The sequence below is a fragment of the Carettochelys insculpta genome, chromosome 7, assembly GCF_033958435.1.
Source record: "Carettochelys insculpta isolate YL-2023 chromosome 7, ASM3395843v1, whole genome shotgun sequence".
Lineage (NCBI taxonomy): Eukaryota > Metazoa > Chordata > Testudines > Carettochelyidae > Carettochelys > Carettochelys insculpta.
Window position 1 is genome coordinate 41,837,451 of NC_134143.1, and position 18,930 is coordinate 41,856,380.

The following is an 18,930-nucleotide window of genomic DNA, read 5'->3' on the forward strand; positions in this document are numbered from 1 at the left end:
TAATAGAGCTTTTACTGTAGGTTATAAATACTCAGACTCACTTGGTAGATGTGCTTGCAAAGTGCTGAATACAAGTCCCATCCTTTGCATAAAAGTTTTAGAAAACAATATAGTTTGTATTGCTGCATGTAGCGATATGTTCGTATCTTTCTTTTAGTTATAGGTACAAATATTAGATATTCAGGTGTTTGCACACAAATATTACTGTATTTGAACTTACTTCATCTGATACAAATTATTTGTTCCTCTGTGATCAATATCATGGCAGAAAGCAGCTGCAACCATGGCAAAGGCTTCCAGATCAGTATAGTATTTCTTTAGTCTACCTGTCTACAAAGGAGGAAAGGGTTTTTCTGAGTACATATCTGCTTGAGTTTTACAGTTGAAATTAAAGAACTACAAATAGCATATAAAATAGATTTACTGTGCCAAAACATACCATTAATAAGGTGAACATCGTCTGCCCCACATTGAATCCATGCCTCCAGTTATGGTAAGTTATATCCCGGTAGCCCTTTCTGACAGTGTACATCCATCTTGTGAGTACCTGTAATAAACAAAAGGCATTTCATAAAAGGCATTTGATAAAATATAACAAAGTCCCGGAATGTCTAAGATTAAGATGGAATTTCATGTTCTTTCAGGAAAATAGGCAGCTTTTACAAAGCTCAAATATTGTTTCTAATTAAAATAAATGTAGAAGCTAACGGCTGTCATACAAATTAATGCTAGTTTAATTTCCTATCTAAACCATGCAATAATTTGCCACCTAGCTTTACACACATTAAGAATCTGTGAAAAATATCTACTCACAACAGTGGAAAAGTAAATGATCTAGAATACTTATATATAGAAAGCTAAGAACTGATGTATGTTAGTGTTGCTCCTAATATTTTACTGTAGGACAGGTCTAGTTAAAAGAACTGAGAACTGAAGGGGGGGTGGGTGGGAAATATGCCTAATACAACAAAACATAGCTGACCTCTGCTGGGACTTTGAACTTTTCAACCACATTTATCTCAAAGAATAATCGTATTCCGCACTTAATCAAGCCATGTTCTGTAACAGGAAAGTCACTAAAGCGGAATTCGTAGAGTTCCACGTCTTTTGGATCAGGTAATTCCTCTCTCTGTTAAGGGAGAAAAAAAAGACCACAACAGATTTGCTTTGTAAGAAGGAAATGAAAGTAAATTCAGTTTTTACTAGTTTTTTAACTCTATCCCCATAGAAAGATTTAATGGTCAAGCCCATTGTGCACGTAGTTCTCAGGTTTCAATACACCCTAGTGTATATTCACCTCTAATATGTACTCTAGAGCACTAGCGTTTTTTCTACTCAAACAAAGGGCATGGGTATCATTCATTGCTTCCTGCAAACCAGTATCTCTTCCTCTCCTGCATTCCAGCACAATCCACATTGTAATTATATTTTCATTAATCAGATACCAGGTAAAATCAATGGTTACTTTATTTTAGAATACATGTCTTAATTATGCATGTAATTATTGAACTAATTCAGGTTATATTATTGTATTACATACCTCCCATGTAGGAAATGAGTGAATCTTTGGGATAATCAACTGTAACCTGTAAGTCATGTGTGCAACTGAGGGTGACCAGGGGGTTGTCATAGTTTGGGGCTACCTGGACCTCTGACTCCCTTCTCTGGTCTCTTTTGAGTGCACCTACTTCTAAGTCTTAGATTTCCTACTTTCCCTCTATGGCAGAATCCCTTGATTCTCCCAGTCACCCTGTTGTTCCCTTCAGCGACTTGTGATTAGCAGCGAATAAAGTTACCCCAAACAGCCTTCTTAAAATAATATATTGTTGATTCTTAACAGTAAGAATTGAGCATAGCAAGCAAAAAGCCCTTCTAGGATAATAAAAGTTCTATGTGTGTGTTTATCATATCTAAAGACTTGTCTTCTCTTAGCTACCTGGAGATACTCCCAACCACTGGAAGGCAGTTTCTTCCCCTTAATCTCACAAAACAGTGCCTTTCCCCTTCACACAGTGTCCCTATACATTCCCCCAGCCTTTCAGCACCCCCACCCTTCAGAAAGTGTCTGCCTTGCTGCTGGGAAAAACAGTCTGTTTGGCAAGCCCACAAGGGAAGCCGAAGTAGCGTATGCGGTAATACTCCTTGGTGTTTGTGGGACATTCTTTCTAGGCCACTGCTTGTCTTCCTGGTTTGTTTTCTTACCATCTGGCTATTAACCCAATATACGTGTATAGTAAATATCTTACCAGTGCTCTGACAAACATAGAACAGATGTTATTTGATTGATTACAGGAAACTCCATCATAGTTACTTGTTCTTTCCTTCCCTGTGGATGGTTCTGTGCCAATTGGCCCTTGTACAGTTAGAGCAAACTCTGCTCTAAATTACACTGGCTTCCAATGCCCCCAAGGGATAATTCTGGCAGCAGGAGACCGCCTGAATGCATGCTCTTTCTCCCCATGAATACCCTTTATTTTAGAGACAACTGTAGCTACCCACGATCCTATCTGCTGGGGTCATGACTGCTTTGCACTGAGGGCCCGCCAACACAGCAGATTTGATGTGTATGAATGTCTAGCCTTTAGAGTTATTAACACAAAAGAACTTTATTTTTATTTATGATTTGCTTTATTCATATTAATTGCCCCCTCTCACACACAAAGAACACATAAAGGGTACGTATTCATGATGCTTAAAAATCTGGAAATGCAGAAATTAAAGCTTATGAAATAACTAATTTGCCTACATTGTACATATAATATACATATACATTTAATCACCTATTGATAATAATTGTAAGTACCTACATCATAGGTAATGCGCTTCAGACCCTTTACAAACGGAGTCAGTGAATTGTCAGATTCCATTTTACCGATGAGGAAATTGGTAAATGAATACATTACAAGTGTAATGTGGGCAATGTTAGGATGAGCAGTCTAATTTGGATTTTTTTTAAAAGAGAGCCTTCATTGGATATGGATGCTTTTATGTTTAATGTTTGTGTTTAAAAAACACAAATAAGAAACTACACATTCAAGTTAGAGTGCCCACTTCATTGAAATGAATGGTCCATGGAAGAATTCTGTCACGTCTTTGCAATTGTTGCTGTAAAATATTTGCTGTAAATCTTGATTTATGTACATGCAAAAATATTTCGTCCTTGTCTCCCAACTGTGGAATATCCTTTTATATTTAATTTGGTCTCAGTTCAAGAAGAACACACAGTCATTCCTGGAGCAGTGACAGTTTAAAGGACCAATGTTTTGTGAGCCATCAGATCTAGAAAACACCTGCTTTATCCCATTAATGACCTGACATTCCAGACTTCCTAACAGGATTAAACATTTGTCTGTAGCCTGGCACTGCATGAACTGTCAGGCCTTCAGTTCTTGACATTTATAGAAAAATCTATATAAATTAATGTATAGACATTTTAAAAATTCAGCCCAGTATTTTGTTTCACTTGGATGCCCCCAAAGGGCAATTATGGTACCTCGACTTACACATTTTTAGAATTCTTAAATTTCAACGGTCTTACTTTAAAAAGCTCTTTTGACACTTTTGGTTTCACTATTGGATGTGCTTAGATAATCAGATGTAATTTTACAAGTTCTTTAAGTATAAATACCTTGTATGGTAAACTCTTTCATATCCAGCATTCTATCATCTGGAACTCTCAAATAACTGGCATTTTAATCATAAGAAAATTTAAGTTACACTTGGCATAAGTACAGTTTAGTGAGAGTAAATACAAATAAATACAGCAAGTTACAGTATAAGTTTACAGTGTACAATACTACTGTTGTTGGTAAATAAAGTATTCTGCATACATTTTTGTTTGTTTCTTACTAGCTAATCTTGTTTTTCTTTAGTGTTGAGCATTGCTAGGTATCATGCTCTACTATTCCGAATATTTGACTATACAGCAACCTCCCACTCCTGGGGCTGCCGAATATGAGAGACACTACTGCATGGTGCTAAACTTGATAGCTACAATGTTTTAGAAGAAGGAAGAAGTACTGAGAGAGAGAAAGAATTCTTTGTACTGATAAATATCTATATTTTTAACCATAGATTCCTGCTACAGGGCAAAATGAAGAAAAAACAGTTAACTAAAGTTTTTCAAATATCGAACAAATTATAAACATCAGGTACTACTGCTGTTAACCCCTTTCACACCCTATCACTACTTACTGTGTTGTCCTGACAATTTCTTCTTCCATAGATATATGGACAAATATATACATATATATGTCTTTAAATTGTTTTTGCCATTCTTATATACAATAGACTCCATGCAAAACTCAGTGATATTCATTCATGCAGACTCACCTTGTTCTCAGCCCCACTGCCTCCCCCCCTTGCACCAAAACCTGAAATGATACCGCAGCTTAAGACAGTCCACCAGTGAGCAGTTGTATATTTACTGAAAATTAATTGTTGCTTTATGAACATCAGGTCAGTTCTAGTTTATAATTTTTCATTTTGCCCCTTTTTACCTATTTCTTCTAATCAAAGCAATCAAGCACAGTATTCAGTTTCCACCCCGTCATGCATGTGGTGATGCTGATCATGCAGCTTAGAACAGAATTGGACCATTTTCTTTGAACTGGGATACTATCACAATGATCCCTGGATACTCCAGCTCCTCTGAAACAGTACAAAGTCTTTACTTCTCATATTACCTCTGATAGATTTTTTATATGTAAACCAGGGAGAGTATTTCAGTGAGCTGGTGCCGTGAGAAGTTGCATATCAGTGTATGACAGAACCTAACATGCTGCTAGAAATATTTTTACAAGGCTCCTGAACTAATATAAATGTTGTATTAAACAGGAGAAGATGAAATTACACATTTTAACACAAAGTTTGAGAATCAGGATTCATTACTTACCAAAATCTTGAGGAGGTCCTTCTCATCACAGTCTTCAATACTATTTACATTTAGTTTCTCTTTGTATTTCTAAAAATGAAAATAAATGAAAAATTAAGTCTCTGTCCCACAAGATTCTTATCTGAATTCTGTGGTACGAGACACATACTCACCAATATGGACTGAATTTCTTCAGGGTTGGCTTTTGTCTGGTACATGAGCATTTCCTGAGCAATGTCTTTCCTGTTCTCAAGCTTATTCATTTTGTCATAGGTGTCTGTATTTAAAACAGACCAACCAAGGAATTGTGTAAGAGTCTGGAACACAGCAGAGGAAAAGGAAGATGGTGAAGTGACAATTCATTTAGCTTAATAGTAAAAGGAAACTGACAGTATGAGCTCCTTAAAATATCCACCTGGATACCTCTGTGTCTTCCCCCATTACAGCCTCTGAGCCACAGGCACTGCCTTCCTCAGTGCCCGGGGGGCACCCAACCGCTGCTCTGCTGCAAGAGGTACACCAACGAGTGGGGAGGACAAAGAGAGCGGTTGCCTTGAAGCTCCAGCAGTGGCAGTGGACAGAGTTCCAGGCTCCTTTAAAAATCAGCAGAGCTCTGTGCTGTGGCTCTGTGCATGGTGGGGTCCAGGGCTGACTGCCCTAACCTCCACCCTTTTGGCCCTTGGCCCTCCTCCTTCTGGGGGACGGGGGGAGCCAGGCCTCCGGTGGTTGTTGGTGCCACTGGCCCCAGGTCCACCACTTCCCCCAAGCCTCCATCCCCTTCCTATCACCACCCCACCACTTACTACCCAGTTCAACTCTCTTCCCCAAGCATGCCCTAACCCTGCTCTTTTGCCTTCTGCCCCAGTGCCACCTGCAGACCATGGAACAGCTGATTGTGACACGTGGGAGATGTTGGGAGGGAAGCTGGTTGCTGGTGCTAAGCTCCCACTAATTTTTCTGCCATGGGGGCTCTGCAAAGTTGATGCCTATGTTTTGAGTACCTTGCGAATTTTAATGCACGCAGCTTCGTGACAACCATATAATGGAAGGCAACATTTTTCCCAAGGGGCATCTAAGGTTCACAGAGGTTAAATGATTTTCCCAATATACATGGGTGCACACTTGCACCTGTGCAGAACCCCACTGAAATCAATGGGACATTACATAGGCTTGTTCCGAGGAGCTCTTTGCAGGACCTTAGGAATGACATACGTTGAATCAGCCAGTCTGTCACCTCTGCCCTGCAGACTACAAATGCTAATTAATGTCAGTTGAATTATGCTGTCATCCTTAGCTAATCTAATAAGAAGTGGTTTTTGTTTGCTTGTTAGAATAATTGTTATGGTATCTGCCATCTGTTCACTACTGGGAAAAAAGTTCATAATCCATCATAACTCTACTTGTGTGTAAATAGTTTTAATGGAAATACTTTTACTATTTGGAAATTGTGATGAAGAAGCTAACAAAGTTTCAGGAATTGCTAAATAATCCTTTTAGTAACTTTAAGTGAGATCTAACAAAAATATCTGAACATTAAATGATCATCTTAAAAAAGTCTTTTGTCTCATAAACTTACTTCAATGATCTGTTCATCAAATTCATCAAAAGGTTTTCCATCTTTTCTGTTGTAAAATGTAGCAACTCCTACAATTTCTTCTTTTTTGTTGACAATAGGCAAAGATAGGACATTTTTGATAACCCAGCCTGTCTCATCCACAGGCCCTTTCTACAGGAAAACCAGAAGAAAAGGAATTTTTGCATTTTTCTTCTAAAATAGCAATAAAATATTTTGATGGTATAATTGTAAATGTTGTAGGTGGGACCCAAAGATCGCAAATAAGTGCAACAGCAAAATTATCAATCACCTCTGCCGCTATAGTATGAATATTTATGCAATCAACTATATGTCTAATGGGTAGATGGCATTAGGGTGCTTTCCTATAATAATTACAATAATGAAAATACTGTATTATTACCTGAAATGAAAAATATTCATCTGCTGGTGCATTCATCATGTTACAAATCTGTAGTATAAGGAAACAAAACAAACCAAAAACCCTCCATTGTTTAGGTGCAGTATATATACTCAAATCCATAATTTGGCATTTTAAAAAGGTATATTCATTTCCTAAGAGAAAATTAACTCTCATTTTACAGAAATTACAACTATTATAGCTGCTCTGCCAAGCACTCTGACTTGTATGTGGGTCTCATAATGTATTTTATTAAGCATTATAGTTACTTAACAGTATGCACGAAGAAGGCAAAATTGTAGGGCAGGAAGTAAAAAATATTATATCCAATTTGAAACTGCATGAGGAGTTTTAGGAAGAGGTAAATACATGAGCTGGAACTCAGCTTACCAGAGCCAACCCCTTATGTTCTAAAATGTGCCAGAGAATCAGCAATGAGTACAGTATGTGGAGACCCTTAATTTCATGTCTCCTCTGAAAGACATCATGGACATCATGTTCAAGTCTCGGTTCAGCACTGATTTGGCATCAAGCCATCCTTCCACTTATACCCGAATACCAGGACTAAAACTAATCAGAAAATTCTGCAAATTTCCATTTGGTATGTTGCTGATATATCATTCTTTTGTGAGCATGAGTTTCTATCCTGCAGTGAGAGCCAGAGGACTAAGCCCTCCTATCCACAAGATGTCCCAAGATGTCCTAAGATCTTTGTAGAAATCCCTGGTTTACAGGTCATCTGCATAGAGAGCTTGACCTTCCAGGCTACTGACTGACCCTTGTTCTCCATGGCAGCCAGGATCATGGGGACTCTGTGCTATTCTCACATAGTCATTTATTGTATTTTCAGGCATTTAGCCAATATAAGGACGTCTGACGATGGCATGTGAAGTCCCTGCTTGATCAAAGAACTCTATAAAATGTGTAAGGCTTTTTTTTTCCAATTAACTTACAAATCCATTTTCAGCAACATAAATTGGCAACCCGCTGACAAGACACCAGTGATCTGCAGGAGGTGACCTGTAAACACAGAATGAGATTAAATAAATCAATGTCACACACATAAACATGTTGAAGTTCCTCCTAAGTAGTGTTGCTAACTGCTACACAGTTAAGCTGGCGATGAATACTTACGGAATGACTTTGATTTCTTCTTTTCCATGTAAAATATAATCAATAATCTTATAAAAGATGATTTCCTAAAAAAAAGGGCAAAAACCATGCATTACTTCACCTGTGCACCTAAACAGTAGAATTGCAATGTGTAAAAAGGAAGCATTTGTACTTACTCTGCCGTCTGGGGTTTTTGGTCCTTTATAAGGTTCTGCTTCACCCAGTTTGATTGGCCATTCATCATAGAACTCCTAAATATAATTACTTACAGATTAATAAAACAAATGTATTTCTCAGTTATGTACCAATAGGTACATAAAATCTATGGACAATAATTTGATTGTATAAACCCACTTCGTCTGGTCACATCTCAAAACGATAAGCAGAAACAATGTTAAATATACACCAGGCAAAAGTTTTAGCAAGTTGGAGGTTATCTTGAAACCCAAATCCAAAAAACTGCATGACTTGCTCAACATTTTAGTGGGTGGGAAAAGTTTACAACAAAAATAATCACCTGAGCCCAATATGCATGCCTCTCTCATATTGCCTACCCTATTTTTTTATATATTTCATAGGTAATTTTGGTGATGCATATTAGCTGAATATAGATTTGGAAACCATACTTAGAAATCATCGCACATTGATTCCATGGAGAAAGACACATTAGAGATATTCATGACAGAAATTCGGTAGAGGGATTAATTTTTTCATAATGAGCGTGCGTTAAGTGAATTCTACACTTCTAAGTAATTGGTAAACTGCTGGTTACCTTCTCTTTGGTCATATCGAGCAGACCAACAGAGTATCTTTCACAGTTCAAATAAAGTCGAATAGTGTACAGTGCTTTGTGAAACTGTCGCTCAATATCTGTCAGTTCTTCAAATACTTTGTTGGCAGACCATAAAAGCATCTGGTTACAATGAGAGAAAAATGGGTAAGGATTCAGATGGCAAAAAGTGTATGTATTACAGATAAAAAGAAAATAGAGCCTCATGAATTTTAAATATTAAAGAATGATTTACTAATAGATATTGATACCCTAGCATTATGCATTATCTGTGGAACAGTGTGAAAACATAAAATTAGTAATGATTTCACATAAGTAAAGCTAATGAAGGTTCTCATTAATAAATCCTTCTTTACCTGACTTCTTCGAGTTTCAATATTGTAGAGATATGTAGTATGATATTGTTTTATGGCAACAGAAACAAAATTGAGGTATTTCTTGAAGACCTATAAATGACAGAGAACAAAAATAACATGAAATATCAAACTAACTAATAGGTGCTGCCACACTGTTGTTAAAAGATAGATAATGTTTCTGTTTTAATGTCTACAGTTACCTCTTCATCCTCTTTAGAGAATTCGGGGGCATTTATTTTGTTAAGTGCCATTACAACAGCAAGCACCTCTTTGCCCTGCATAACAGGGACTGCCAGCATGTTGTTAGTTGTATAACCAGTATGCTTGTCCACAAAGTCAGAAAAATGGTTATTCTGAAAAAAAAAGCAGACCCATGTTTAATGAGGATGATGATCATTTATTATTTCTGTTACTTATTCACACAGTGCTATATACTTGAATGAGGTTTCACAATACAGGGAAAGAGAATTCCTAGCTCCAAAGCCCAGATTGATCAGAGACCCCAATCCTGCAAATATTTGTGTATGTGTTTCATTTTAACATTAAGTATGTGCATACTTGTTGGTACTCAACTCATGCAGGTTATCCTTAAGACAATGACAAACAGGAAAGAAGACCAAAAAAAAAAAAGAATAATACAGCTATGTGGTCATCTGGGAGACTAGTGTCTATGACTTGAAAAAATTATTTATATTTATGTATGTCTGACTAATAATACTTAGTTTTTAACCATTCCTGTAGATAAAATAATTTGATATTAAGTATGTTACAATTGTGAAGCATGTGTTCAATCTCTGTATCCTGAATGTACAAATGTAGAATTATGCACCAAAAAAAACTATACTCAAAAATTAAATTTATAACTTTAGAGTCTAAAAGTTCACTCAGTTCTACATCTTGTTCAGCCATTCGCTCAGACAAACACGTTTGTTTACATTGGCAGGAGATAAGGCTGTCCATTTCTCGTTTACAGGTTACCTAAAAGTGTGACTAAGTATTCACCTGGCACTGTGATTGCCAGTGCCATGAGATATTTATAAGCCAGATGAGCTAAAGATAAATATCTCCCTTCATGCTTCAACAGCCATTTCAGAGAACATGTATCTTTGATGATGACAGGTTCTGTTTGACAACAATCCAAAGCAGTGCGGGCTGATGCATGTTCATGTTCATCATGAGTCAGATGCCGGCAACAGAAGGTGGATTTTCTTTTCTGATGGTTTGAGTCCTGAAGTTTCCGCACTGGAGTGTTGCTCTTTTGAAAATGCTGACAGTATGCTTTGCATCTCATCCCTCTCAGATTTTGGAAGGCACTTCAGGTTCTTAAACAATGACTCATGTGCTAGCTATCTTTAGAACTCACTTGGAACCGTCTTCGCATTTTGTCCAATCAGTGAAAGTGTTCTTAAAATGAACAACCTGTGCTGGGTCATTATATGACACTGCTAAAATATGAAACATATGGCACAACATGGGTAAAATAAAATAGGAGTCATACAATTCTCCGCCAAAGGAGCTCAGTAATAAATTTAATTAACACATTATTTTTAACAAGTACTAACAGCATCTCCTCCGGAATGGTGGTGTCTGAAGCAGGAAGGCAAAGGCACCAACTTCTCTTCTAGTTGGGGAGGGGAAGGGCTCAAACCCCCACTTTCGCCCAGACCCTGCCTCCCATTCCACCCTTCCCCCCAAGTTCCACCCAGGAGCTTCCTGAACACTGAGAATCAGCTATTGAAAGCACTCCAGAAGTGCTGGGAGGGTGGGGGAGGTGTCAGCCAGCAGGACCATAGGGATGGGAGGCAAAGGTGGGATGCATCGTTGTTTGAGAGCGCTCAGCAATTGCTAGTTTTCCACCCGAGGTGCTCCATCTCCAGAGCACCCATGGAGATGGCACCTATGTATGAAAGAACATACAAATGTGTATAATATTTGGCACCTAAATACTTCACAATGCCAGCTACAAAAGTGCCATGTGAACACCTTTCATGTGACATTATAAATAAGAAGAGGGCAACATTACCGCCCTAAAAATAAACTTCTTTTGCCTTAGCTGTTGGCTGAACAAGAAGTAGGATTGTTTTTGAATGCAGTTATGTAATTTGTAATGTCCACTTTCATGGTAAAGAGATTGCACTACGGTATTGACGTGAATTAAAAATATAACTGTAACTTCTGTTTATTTTTACAGTGTAAATATTTGGAATAAAAATCAGATGATGTGAACAATGTACAGTTTATATTCTGGGCTGTGAGTGAAGTTAATATATTTAGAAAAAATGTCCATAAATATTTAATAAATTTCCATTGAGATTCTATTGTTTAACAGTATGGTTAGGACTGTGATAAATCATAAATTAATTCTTTTCATTACAATTATTTTTGAGTTAATCATGTGAGTTAACTGCATTTAATCAACAGCCCTAGTTAATATGATGCCACATGATGGCAATTCTATTGTGCAGTTTGATTTTTTTTTCCTCAACATGAAAATTTTGTGCATGAGTGCACAAAAACACACATGCACACATACAAACTTTAAGTTTAAAGCACATTAATATGCTTGCAAATTGCGACCCTTATAAGTTAGTAGATGACACTAAAGTTACCTTTGCAACATTACTTCGGTCCCCTTGTGCATATGCATTATGAACACCAACTGTTGTCTTCCGCAGGATCCCTGCCTAATCCAGGCTGGATCTAGTGTGAAGATTAATCAAGACTGTGTAAAGAGGTACAATGTTGTCTGTAGGACCCTCGACTCTTATGTCATCTAGGTTGTGAGGTATATAGTATTTGTTGTCTGGGGGTAGGTGGGTGGGGGTAAGCATGCCCATAACTGAAGGTCCAGCCTCTCATTTAAAGGTAGGGAAAAAATAAACTCTGGTCACAATTCAGTCTGGGGACAAGAAATGAAAAAAAAAAAAAAAAATTAAAAAACAAGCCATAGTGGTGAGAGCAAAGGTAAAATAACATGGATCCAGAATAGGACATGAAATAAAGAATCCTTGATAGTATCCACTGCTCTTCAAAGGTATCCAGTAATTCAATGGACACTGCCCAGAGATGTGACTGAGCAACAGATCGGCCAGCTGGAATATATGTGCTATTTAAAAGTCTTGGAAACAAGCTGGTATAGGCTTGCCCAAAACTAAAGGCCTTCACTCTCTAGTAAAGGGAGGAAACACTGAGTCTAAATTTCAGTTGTTTAGGAGGTGGGGTGGGGGGGAAAAGGAGAAAACAGGAATGGGAGTGAGCTCATAGGATGAAAATTAAGCATCCAGGTAGAGCACTCCAGTCAGCACCCACTGTGCCTCAAAGGTATTCAGGGAGTCAGTGAAAACTGGATTTCATATCTGCCTTTACCATACCATTTGGTGTGATGCTAGGCCAGTGACCTAAGTCAAACTTTTCACAGGTGCTTAGTAACTACACGTTCCTCATTTTCTGGGTGCCCAAGTTGGGATCCCTAGGCCTGATTTTCAGAAGTACTGAGCACTCACAGCTGCAAATTAAGTTAATGGGAGCTGTGATCAAATATTTAACATGCTGCGTAATACTAGCTAGTCTGAAAAATCAAGTCCCAGCTACTTCAAATGAGGCTCCCCAAACCCAGTGGTTTGTTATGACATTAACCTCTCTATGTTTCAAGTTTTCATCTAGAAAATAGAGATAATGGCTCTTCTTGCAAGGGTGTTGAAGAAGATTCAGACACTATATTGATGAGCACCATAGAAAAGGCTGGGTGGAAAGTGATAAATGTGTCTTTGGACAGCTACAAGTTGAACAATAAGTGTAAAATAAAATAATGAAAAACTGTTCAATAATTGAGTGCAGTCCAGATTGTAAACTGAATGAGTTAGGGATTCTGTGGGAAAATCCTTGTGAGTGCACAATTAAATATTGTATCTTAATGAAAAAAGGGGGCCAAAATGAAGGGAAATAGTATAATTTGTGGAGTACAATGTATCAAAACTGCTTATAAGATTTGCCATTAGAAGCTTTCAACACGTATTCAATTGTTTTTCTGCCACTAAGTAGTCTCAAGGGGAATTTTAAGATTTTTGTGTTCAAGGAAGAGAGTGTATGAGAGTCTCTCAGTGAAGAAGTCTCACGGCAGAGGTGGAAGTATACTTGGATTAGTCCACCACGTGTGTGTTCCTTTTATCTCTGCTTTTCCACTTGGGAAGTTTTACCTTTACTAGTTGTTGCTAGGATATATTTTACTTCCAGGCCAATACAGAAATGCTGAGTTGTTCAGATTTGTGCCCTGGAAGAGGACTCCAGCTGTTGATAGTCATTTGGCATCCCATCTTTTAAAATTTGCATGTTTCTGTCCTAAAGGAATATCTGCTACATCAGATAGCTGAGTTGTCTGTATAACAGGGAAGGGAATAAGGATGTCCTCAGTTAACCAAGGTATTTTATGCCTTTTACCATATTTACAGAGAGGTCTCCTGTATAGGATGTTTGAGCTTCTGAGGAACTAAAATATCTTCACCATAAATGAAGTTGCAAAGAATAAAAGGAAAGCAATATTTCCTTGGTTTTCATTGATCTTGGGATCTCTTCAAATTCTGTTACCTTTCAGATCTTCAAGAAGGCAGAATTGCTAAAGAATTACAACAGCACTTTTTCTTGCCTTCTGTAATCTCTGATAATCCTGACCTCGTTTCTTGGAAACTCCCGTCCCAAGGCTGTTCCAATAATCTCCCTCCAGTTTCCAAAGCTTGGTTTAAGATTCTCCTTCTCCACTGGACACACCTTATTATAATACTGTGTTAATTATGGAAGTGACTAAGCTTTCTCTTCTAAACAGCCAGAAACTTGAAATGGTGAGCTCTCAGAAAATTTTCTGCATTATCCTGGGTAATGCCTCTTTGGTCCTTTTGAATTTCAGACATGACCATTATGTTGTCTTGAATCTAAGGAAATCTACTTCAGGAAACAGTTTCCTGGACTCCCCAACAAAGTTCTGATTTCACAGTTCTCAATATCCACTGCAGCTTTCACTTATTCTAAACGAATTTTGTCACCATTCATACGACAACATTAAAGCTATGGTTGAATTTGGAAACTGTTTCTTGAACTGAAGTCTAACCTGTTGCCAAACGTATTACCTTCAATTATTTGTACATTTTAAAAGAAGGTTAGCTTAATTTACATATTATATACTGGTTTAAATTTAAAGCATAAAAGAAAACAATATGATGATCTCACTACAGAATTGCATACATATATATATACTTAAAGGCTGGGACCTTTGATTTATTTGTTAGTCTCCAAAATCCCTTTTCTTGCTGAAATAGTCCCATAACAAGGAATAACACCTTTTAGAATTCTGACATATTGAATGGTTGGTACAATGCATGATAACTGTGCACCTAACTGCCTTCAGTTACACTTACTAAAGTTTTCTTGGCTTCTGTTCAGCTAATAGACTCAAGATATAAAGGTTTATGAGAAGCCATTATTTTGTATTTGTATGTTAGAAGCAATATACACTACCAATCGCTGAGAATAACGAATGCCTTTTGGTAGGACAGCAGACCTGCTTGCCTTCTGTTTCTCACTACTATTAAATCCTGGATTAAACAGTATTAGCTCCAGAGATCAACAGGTCTCTAATCCTCAGGGGAAGGGAACTGCTGTTGTTACAAAAGCAATTATAGAACGTCTGGATCTTTTCTTCTGGTTTTGTCTTGTGAACTGTTAGGCTGAGGAGCTTCCTCACGTTTATTGGTACACTTCCAGGTTGAAAAAAAGACAATCCTTCATGCACTCATTACCAGATACTGCAAGGGAATATCTCATGTTTTAAATGTTTATTTATTGTCATGTCGTTCCACAGTCACTTTTAGTGTTTGAATTATTTCCTGTTACACCTCAAACCATTTATCCCATACGCACAAAAAAAAAAAAACAAAAACAAACAGCCGGGTTTCCTACTAGTGTATGAAGCAATATTAAGTCACAAAACAGTGAACACATTCTCATGTCAGTTTGTGTACAAGCACACACACAATAACAGTCACTGTAGTTTTAAATCACTTTTCATTCCTTGCCTTTTGTTTTCTTTTTCTCTTTGAAAGAAAGTGGCCAGCCACCTCGCACTGCCCCGGAGTATCTTGCCATAGAGAAAATCATAAACATTTTGGATCAGATTCTGCAATCTTTACTCAATAGAATAGTATTTTACTCCACATAGCTTCAGAAGAACTACTTCCAGAGCAAAGTTTTTTTTATTTTGAGTAAAGATTTAAGAATCTGGTGATTTGTTAATATTGAATTAGATATGCCCCTAGCTTAATCTGATTCCTTCTTCACATCTATGGCCAGGAAGTGTTTTATTACTCTATATTCTTTTGTTTCTTTTAGGTGTAGCATTGTTGTTTTAAATATTGTTCATTTCCTGCAGTGAGTACTTAGTACTTTAATAATACGTTGCTGTTGAAATACTGTGTTTATAGAATCATAGAACACTAGGACTGGAAGGGACCTCGAGAGGCCATCGAGTCCAGCCTCCTGCCCCAATGGCAGGACCAAGTACTGTCTAAACCATCCCTGATAGACATCTATCTAACCTGTTCTAAAATATCTCCAGCAATGGAGATTCCACAACCTCCACTGGCAATTTATTCCACGGTTTGACCACCCTGACAGTTAGGAACTTTTGCCTAATGTCCAACCTAAGCCTCCCTTGCTGCAGTGTAAGTCCATTGCCTCTTGTTCTATCCTCAGAGGCCAATCAGCTGGGTGGGCTTAGACTCTCCCCCAAACACCTACCTAAGAGGGAACACCAGGAGGAAGCGAAACCAATGATCTGGTTTCGATAACCATAACTGTGAGAAATGCCAGGGGAAGGCAGCTGGCATAAAAACAAGAAGCACATTAAAATGTCATCCTTACTTCTGTGTTCATTATCTCACCTGGGGTTAGCAGCATGGGAAGGCCGTGTGTTTATTACAAACATTCGTATGTTTACCTAGTCTTTCAGCATCAGCTTTAACTCTGAAATGACACTAAGGACTTCGCGCTAGAGACCCTACGGCCCCCAGACATGCAAGGGGACCGCAACGCAAATACAGTAGGATGCAGAGCCAGCAATGCCCAGGCCGCCGTAGTTCCCACATTAACCTCCCGCTTATACGGGTACATGGGACACACCTGGCGCAGGTAGGGTGTCCTCCCCCATCCTCCTCTTACATGTCCAGCTCCTTCCCAGACTCTGCTCGCTCCTAAATGTGGATCAGAGAACCCCCCACAACTTCATCCAACAGCTTCACATTTAACTGTATAAAACATGACAGTTTCTATAGCATGATAGCAACCTTGAACTGTTGTGCAGTTGATGTGGTAGAAGATCACAATGGACCAAATTTGTTCTTGCATTACGTTGAGCAAAGTTACACTGGGATGAATTCATTCTCTTTTCCTTAATCAGTGACTCACAATTAAAAATTAGACAATGAATACAGAGTGGTAAGCACTGTTAAATCCTACTCTCAGTAAGTCACAAAATAAATGTTCCTGAGACAACAGTACGTGAAAATGTTTGGTCATTGCTTGCTACGACTATGTTTGCACAATGAGATGATACTATAACTACATAATGCTATTTCACACACTAAATAGTTCAACTGTATATGGGTGTCAATATTTTATAGATTCATAGATTCTAAGGCCAGAAAGGACCATTGTCATATTTTTTTGCTTAGTACTCAAGCACTGGACAGACCTATTTTCCTGGAACCACATAGAATGCAACTTGAATGAAAATAACTCCCTTTTTAAGAGTCTGCAATAAGGATTTAAGGTCAGAGCAGCAGCAGCAGCTCCCTGCCTAAGCAGTATAATGAACTCATGACATAAGAAACGTTACTGATTAAAGGCCCAATCCTGCAGTCGTTACCTAGGTAAACCTCCTAGTGATGTCAGTGGAAGTTTTGCATAAGTAAGGTGTGTGGGATTGGCTCCTCTAACTCTTTTATTAGTAGAATGGAGATGGTGATCAGTTACGGAATGCATAGGTATTTTTAAAGGCCAAATCTTGGCATAACTGAAGTCCATGGGCATTTTTCAATTGAGGTCAGTGGCACCAGGATTTGGCCTTCAAGTTTCCAGTGCTGCTGTCCTGGCATTGATTTCTATTTCCCCAACAAATGCATGAATGAGTAAAAACATAATAATTTCATTAATTATATTAAAGTACTTTTAAAATTAGGTAGTTGAATAATTGTACATCAGACTTTGGCCCCATTACATACACTCAGAGCCTCTGTAGGGACAAATAGATCATAGCAATCTTATTTAAAAACATTCAAAATAGTTTCAGCAAATAAAGCAAGGAGTCCAGTGACACCTTAAAGACTAACAATTTTATCACAGCATGAGCTTTCTTGAGTTGCTTATGCCATAACAAAATAGTTTGTCTTTGTGGTGCTACTGGACTTGTTTTTGCTGAAACACACTAACACAACTGCCCCTGAAACCAGTCAAATTAGTTTCAGTTCGACACAGTTATTTTGGACACAGAATAAGCATAGTCTCTTTTGCAACAATGGAACAACATGGGCTGCCCCCATGAGCACCGTTACACATGATAATTTAAAGTGAACAATGCAAGGGCTAAGGAAATGCATATCTTTCTTGATCCTCTTGATCGTTTCTCACGTAATCAGCCTTATGAATTTAGAAGGATTATCCACCAGTCTCTCCATTTGCACTGTAAGATGCAGTAAGTCAGCTACTCTGTGTCACAAAAACAGCAGCATCTTATTAGTCTGTTAACTATTGGACCCACTCCTGCATTACTTTGGCTCCCAAAATTCCCATTGACTTCAGTGGGATTTTAGTCTACAAAATGAGTGCAGACGTGGACCTTTTGTTTTTCAAAGGAAATTTCTTTTCACATGTACTTGCCTCCTTTCTTGACTTTTAATAACAATCCTAAACCAGGCCAATTTGAGCTTGTAATTAAAATAGACTTGATTTCTACTGGCTTTTAACACCATGATATGAAGTACAATTTCTTGTTTATCTCCAGGAAGGCATGGATAGTAGCAGTCCATGAAGTTTTCCATCCTATATGGATACTCTCATTGAATTCAGGGTCAAGCCTTCGCTCTCAAAAATGCTATAAAATTATAAATTAAATGTCATGGAACCAAATCCTCAATTGATCTGTTTGGCATAAGTCCATTTAAATATTCCACATGTCCAGCTCATGAGCTGGTAGTGAAATATCTGTCACCGTTTGATAACTTAAATTTGGCAAGTCTGCAGCTGTCAATATCTATGAGAGACTGTGTCAACTTATCTATTTATTTCAGAGCCAGGACTGCTAACAGAGGGGAACAAAGGAAGCAATTGCATCAGGATGCAATGGATTTAAGGGGGCCTGGGGCTATCCTTTTAAATAGCACTGCTGTAGCAGTGTGGTAGGACTGTGGGGAGCCCTGGAGCTAGGATCTGTAACACTGCTGGCGGGGAGTGGGGCCCTGGAGGTTGTAACCAGAGTGAAAAGAGGATGACTGAGCTCTGGGACAGAGCCGGGCACAGGATTGCAGGGAGGAGGGCCAATTAGGGAGGAAGCAGTAGGCTGGGAAGGGAAAAAAGAGTAGAGGCGGGGCAGAGGTAGGCAGGAGAAAGGAGCCAAGTGGGGCATAGGACCACTGGGGAGGCAAAGGTGGGCTGGGGGGCACAAAGGGGAAGCAACTGGGCATCAGACCCCTAGGGGACAGCAGTGGAGAAGTGTTTGGGGTCCTGAGATGGATGGCAGGGGCATCTTCACACAAGTGGGGGATGAGGTTGTGGCTGACCAGG

At 38.4% G+C, this 18,930-nt stretch overlaps 1 protein-coding gene across 4 annotated transcripts in view; it reads right to left on the minus strand.

The window, feature by feature from the left end:
• PDE6C (phosphodiesterase 6C) overlaps positions 1 to 18,930 on the minus strand; it is a 45,147-nt gene that overhangs the window by 24,754 nt on the left and 1,463 nt on the right. For 3 of the 4 annotated variants that reach the window (XM_075000379.1, XM_075000378.1, XM_075000380.1), the window contains exons 2-14: positions 9,306 to 9,458; positions 9,106 to 9,195; positions 8,732 to 8,872; positions 8,136 to 8,210; positions 7,981 to 8,045; positions 7,800 to 7,866; positions 6,850 to 6,897; positions 6,450 to 6,599; positions 5,047 to 5,190; positions 4,895 to 4,963; positions 983 to 1,129; positions 440 to 547; positions 221 to 330 (exon numbers count right to left, since the gene is read on the minus strand). In XM_075000379.1, coding sequence (XP_074856480.1) covers positions 221 to 330; positions 440 to 547; positions 983 to 1,129; positions 4,895 to 4,963; positions 5,047 to 5,190; positions 6,450 to 6,599; positions 6,850 to 6,897; positions 7,800 to 7,866; positions 7,981 to 8,045; positions 8,136 to 8,210; positions 8,732 to 8,872; positions 9,106 to 9,195; positions 9,306 to 9,458 — 1,367 coding nt within the window. The remainder of the gene's footprint in view (positions 1 to 220; positions 331 to 439; positions 548 to 982; positions 1,130 to 4,894; positions 4,964 to 5,046; positions 5,191 to 6,449; positions 6,600 to 6,849; positions 6,898 to 7,799; positions 7,867 to 7,980; positions 8,046 to 8,135; positions 8,211 to 8,731; positions 8,873 to 9,105; positions 9,196 to 9,305; positions 9,459 to 18,930) is intronic. The other variant, XM_075000381.1, reaches the window with a different exon arrangement.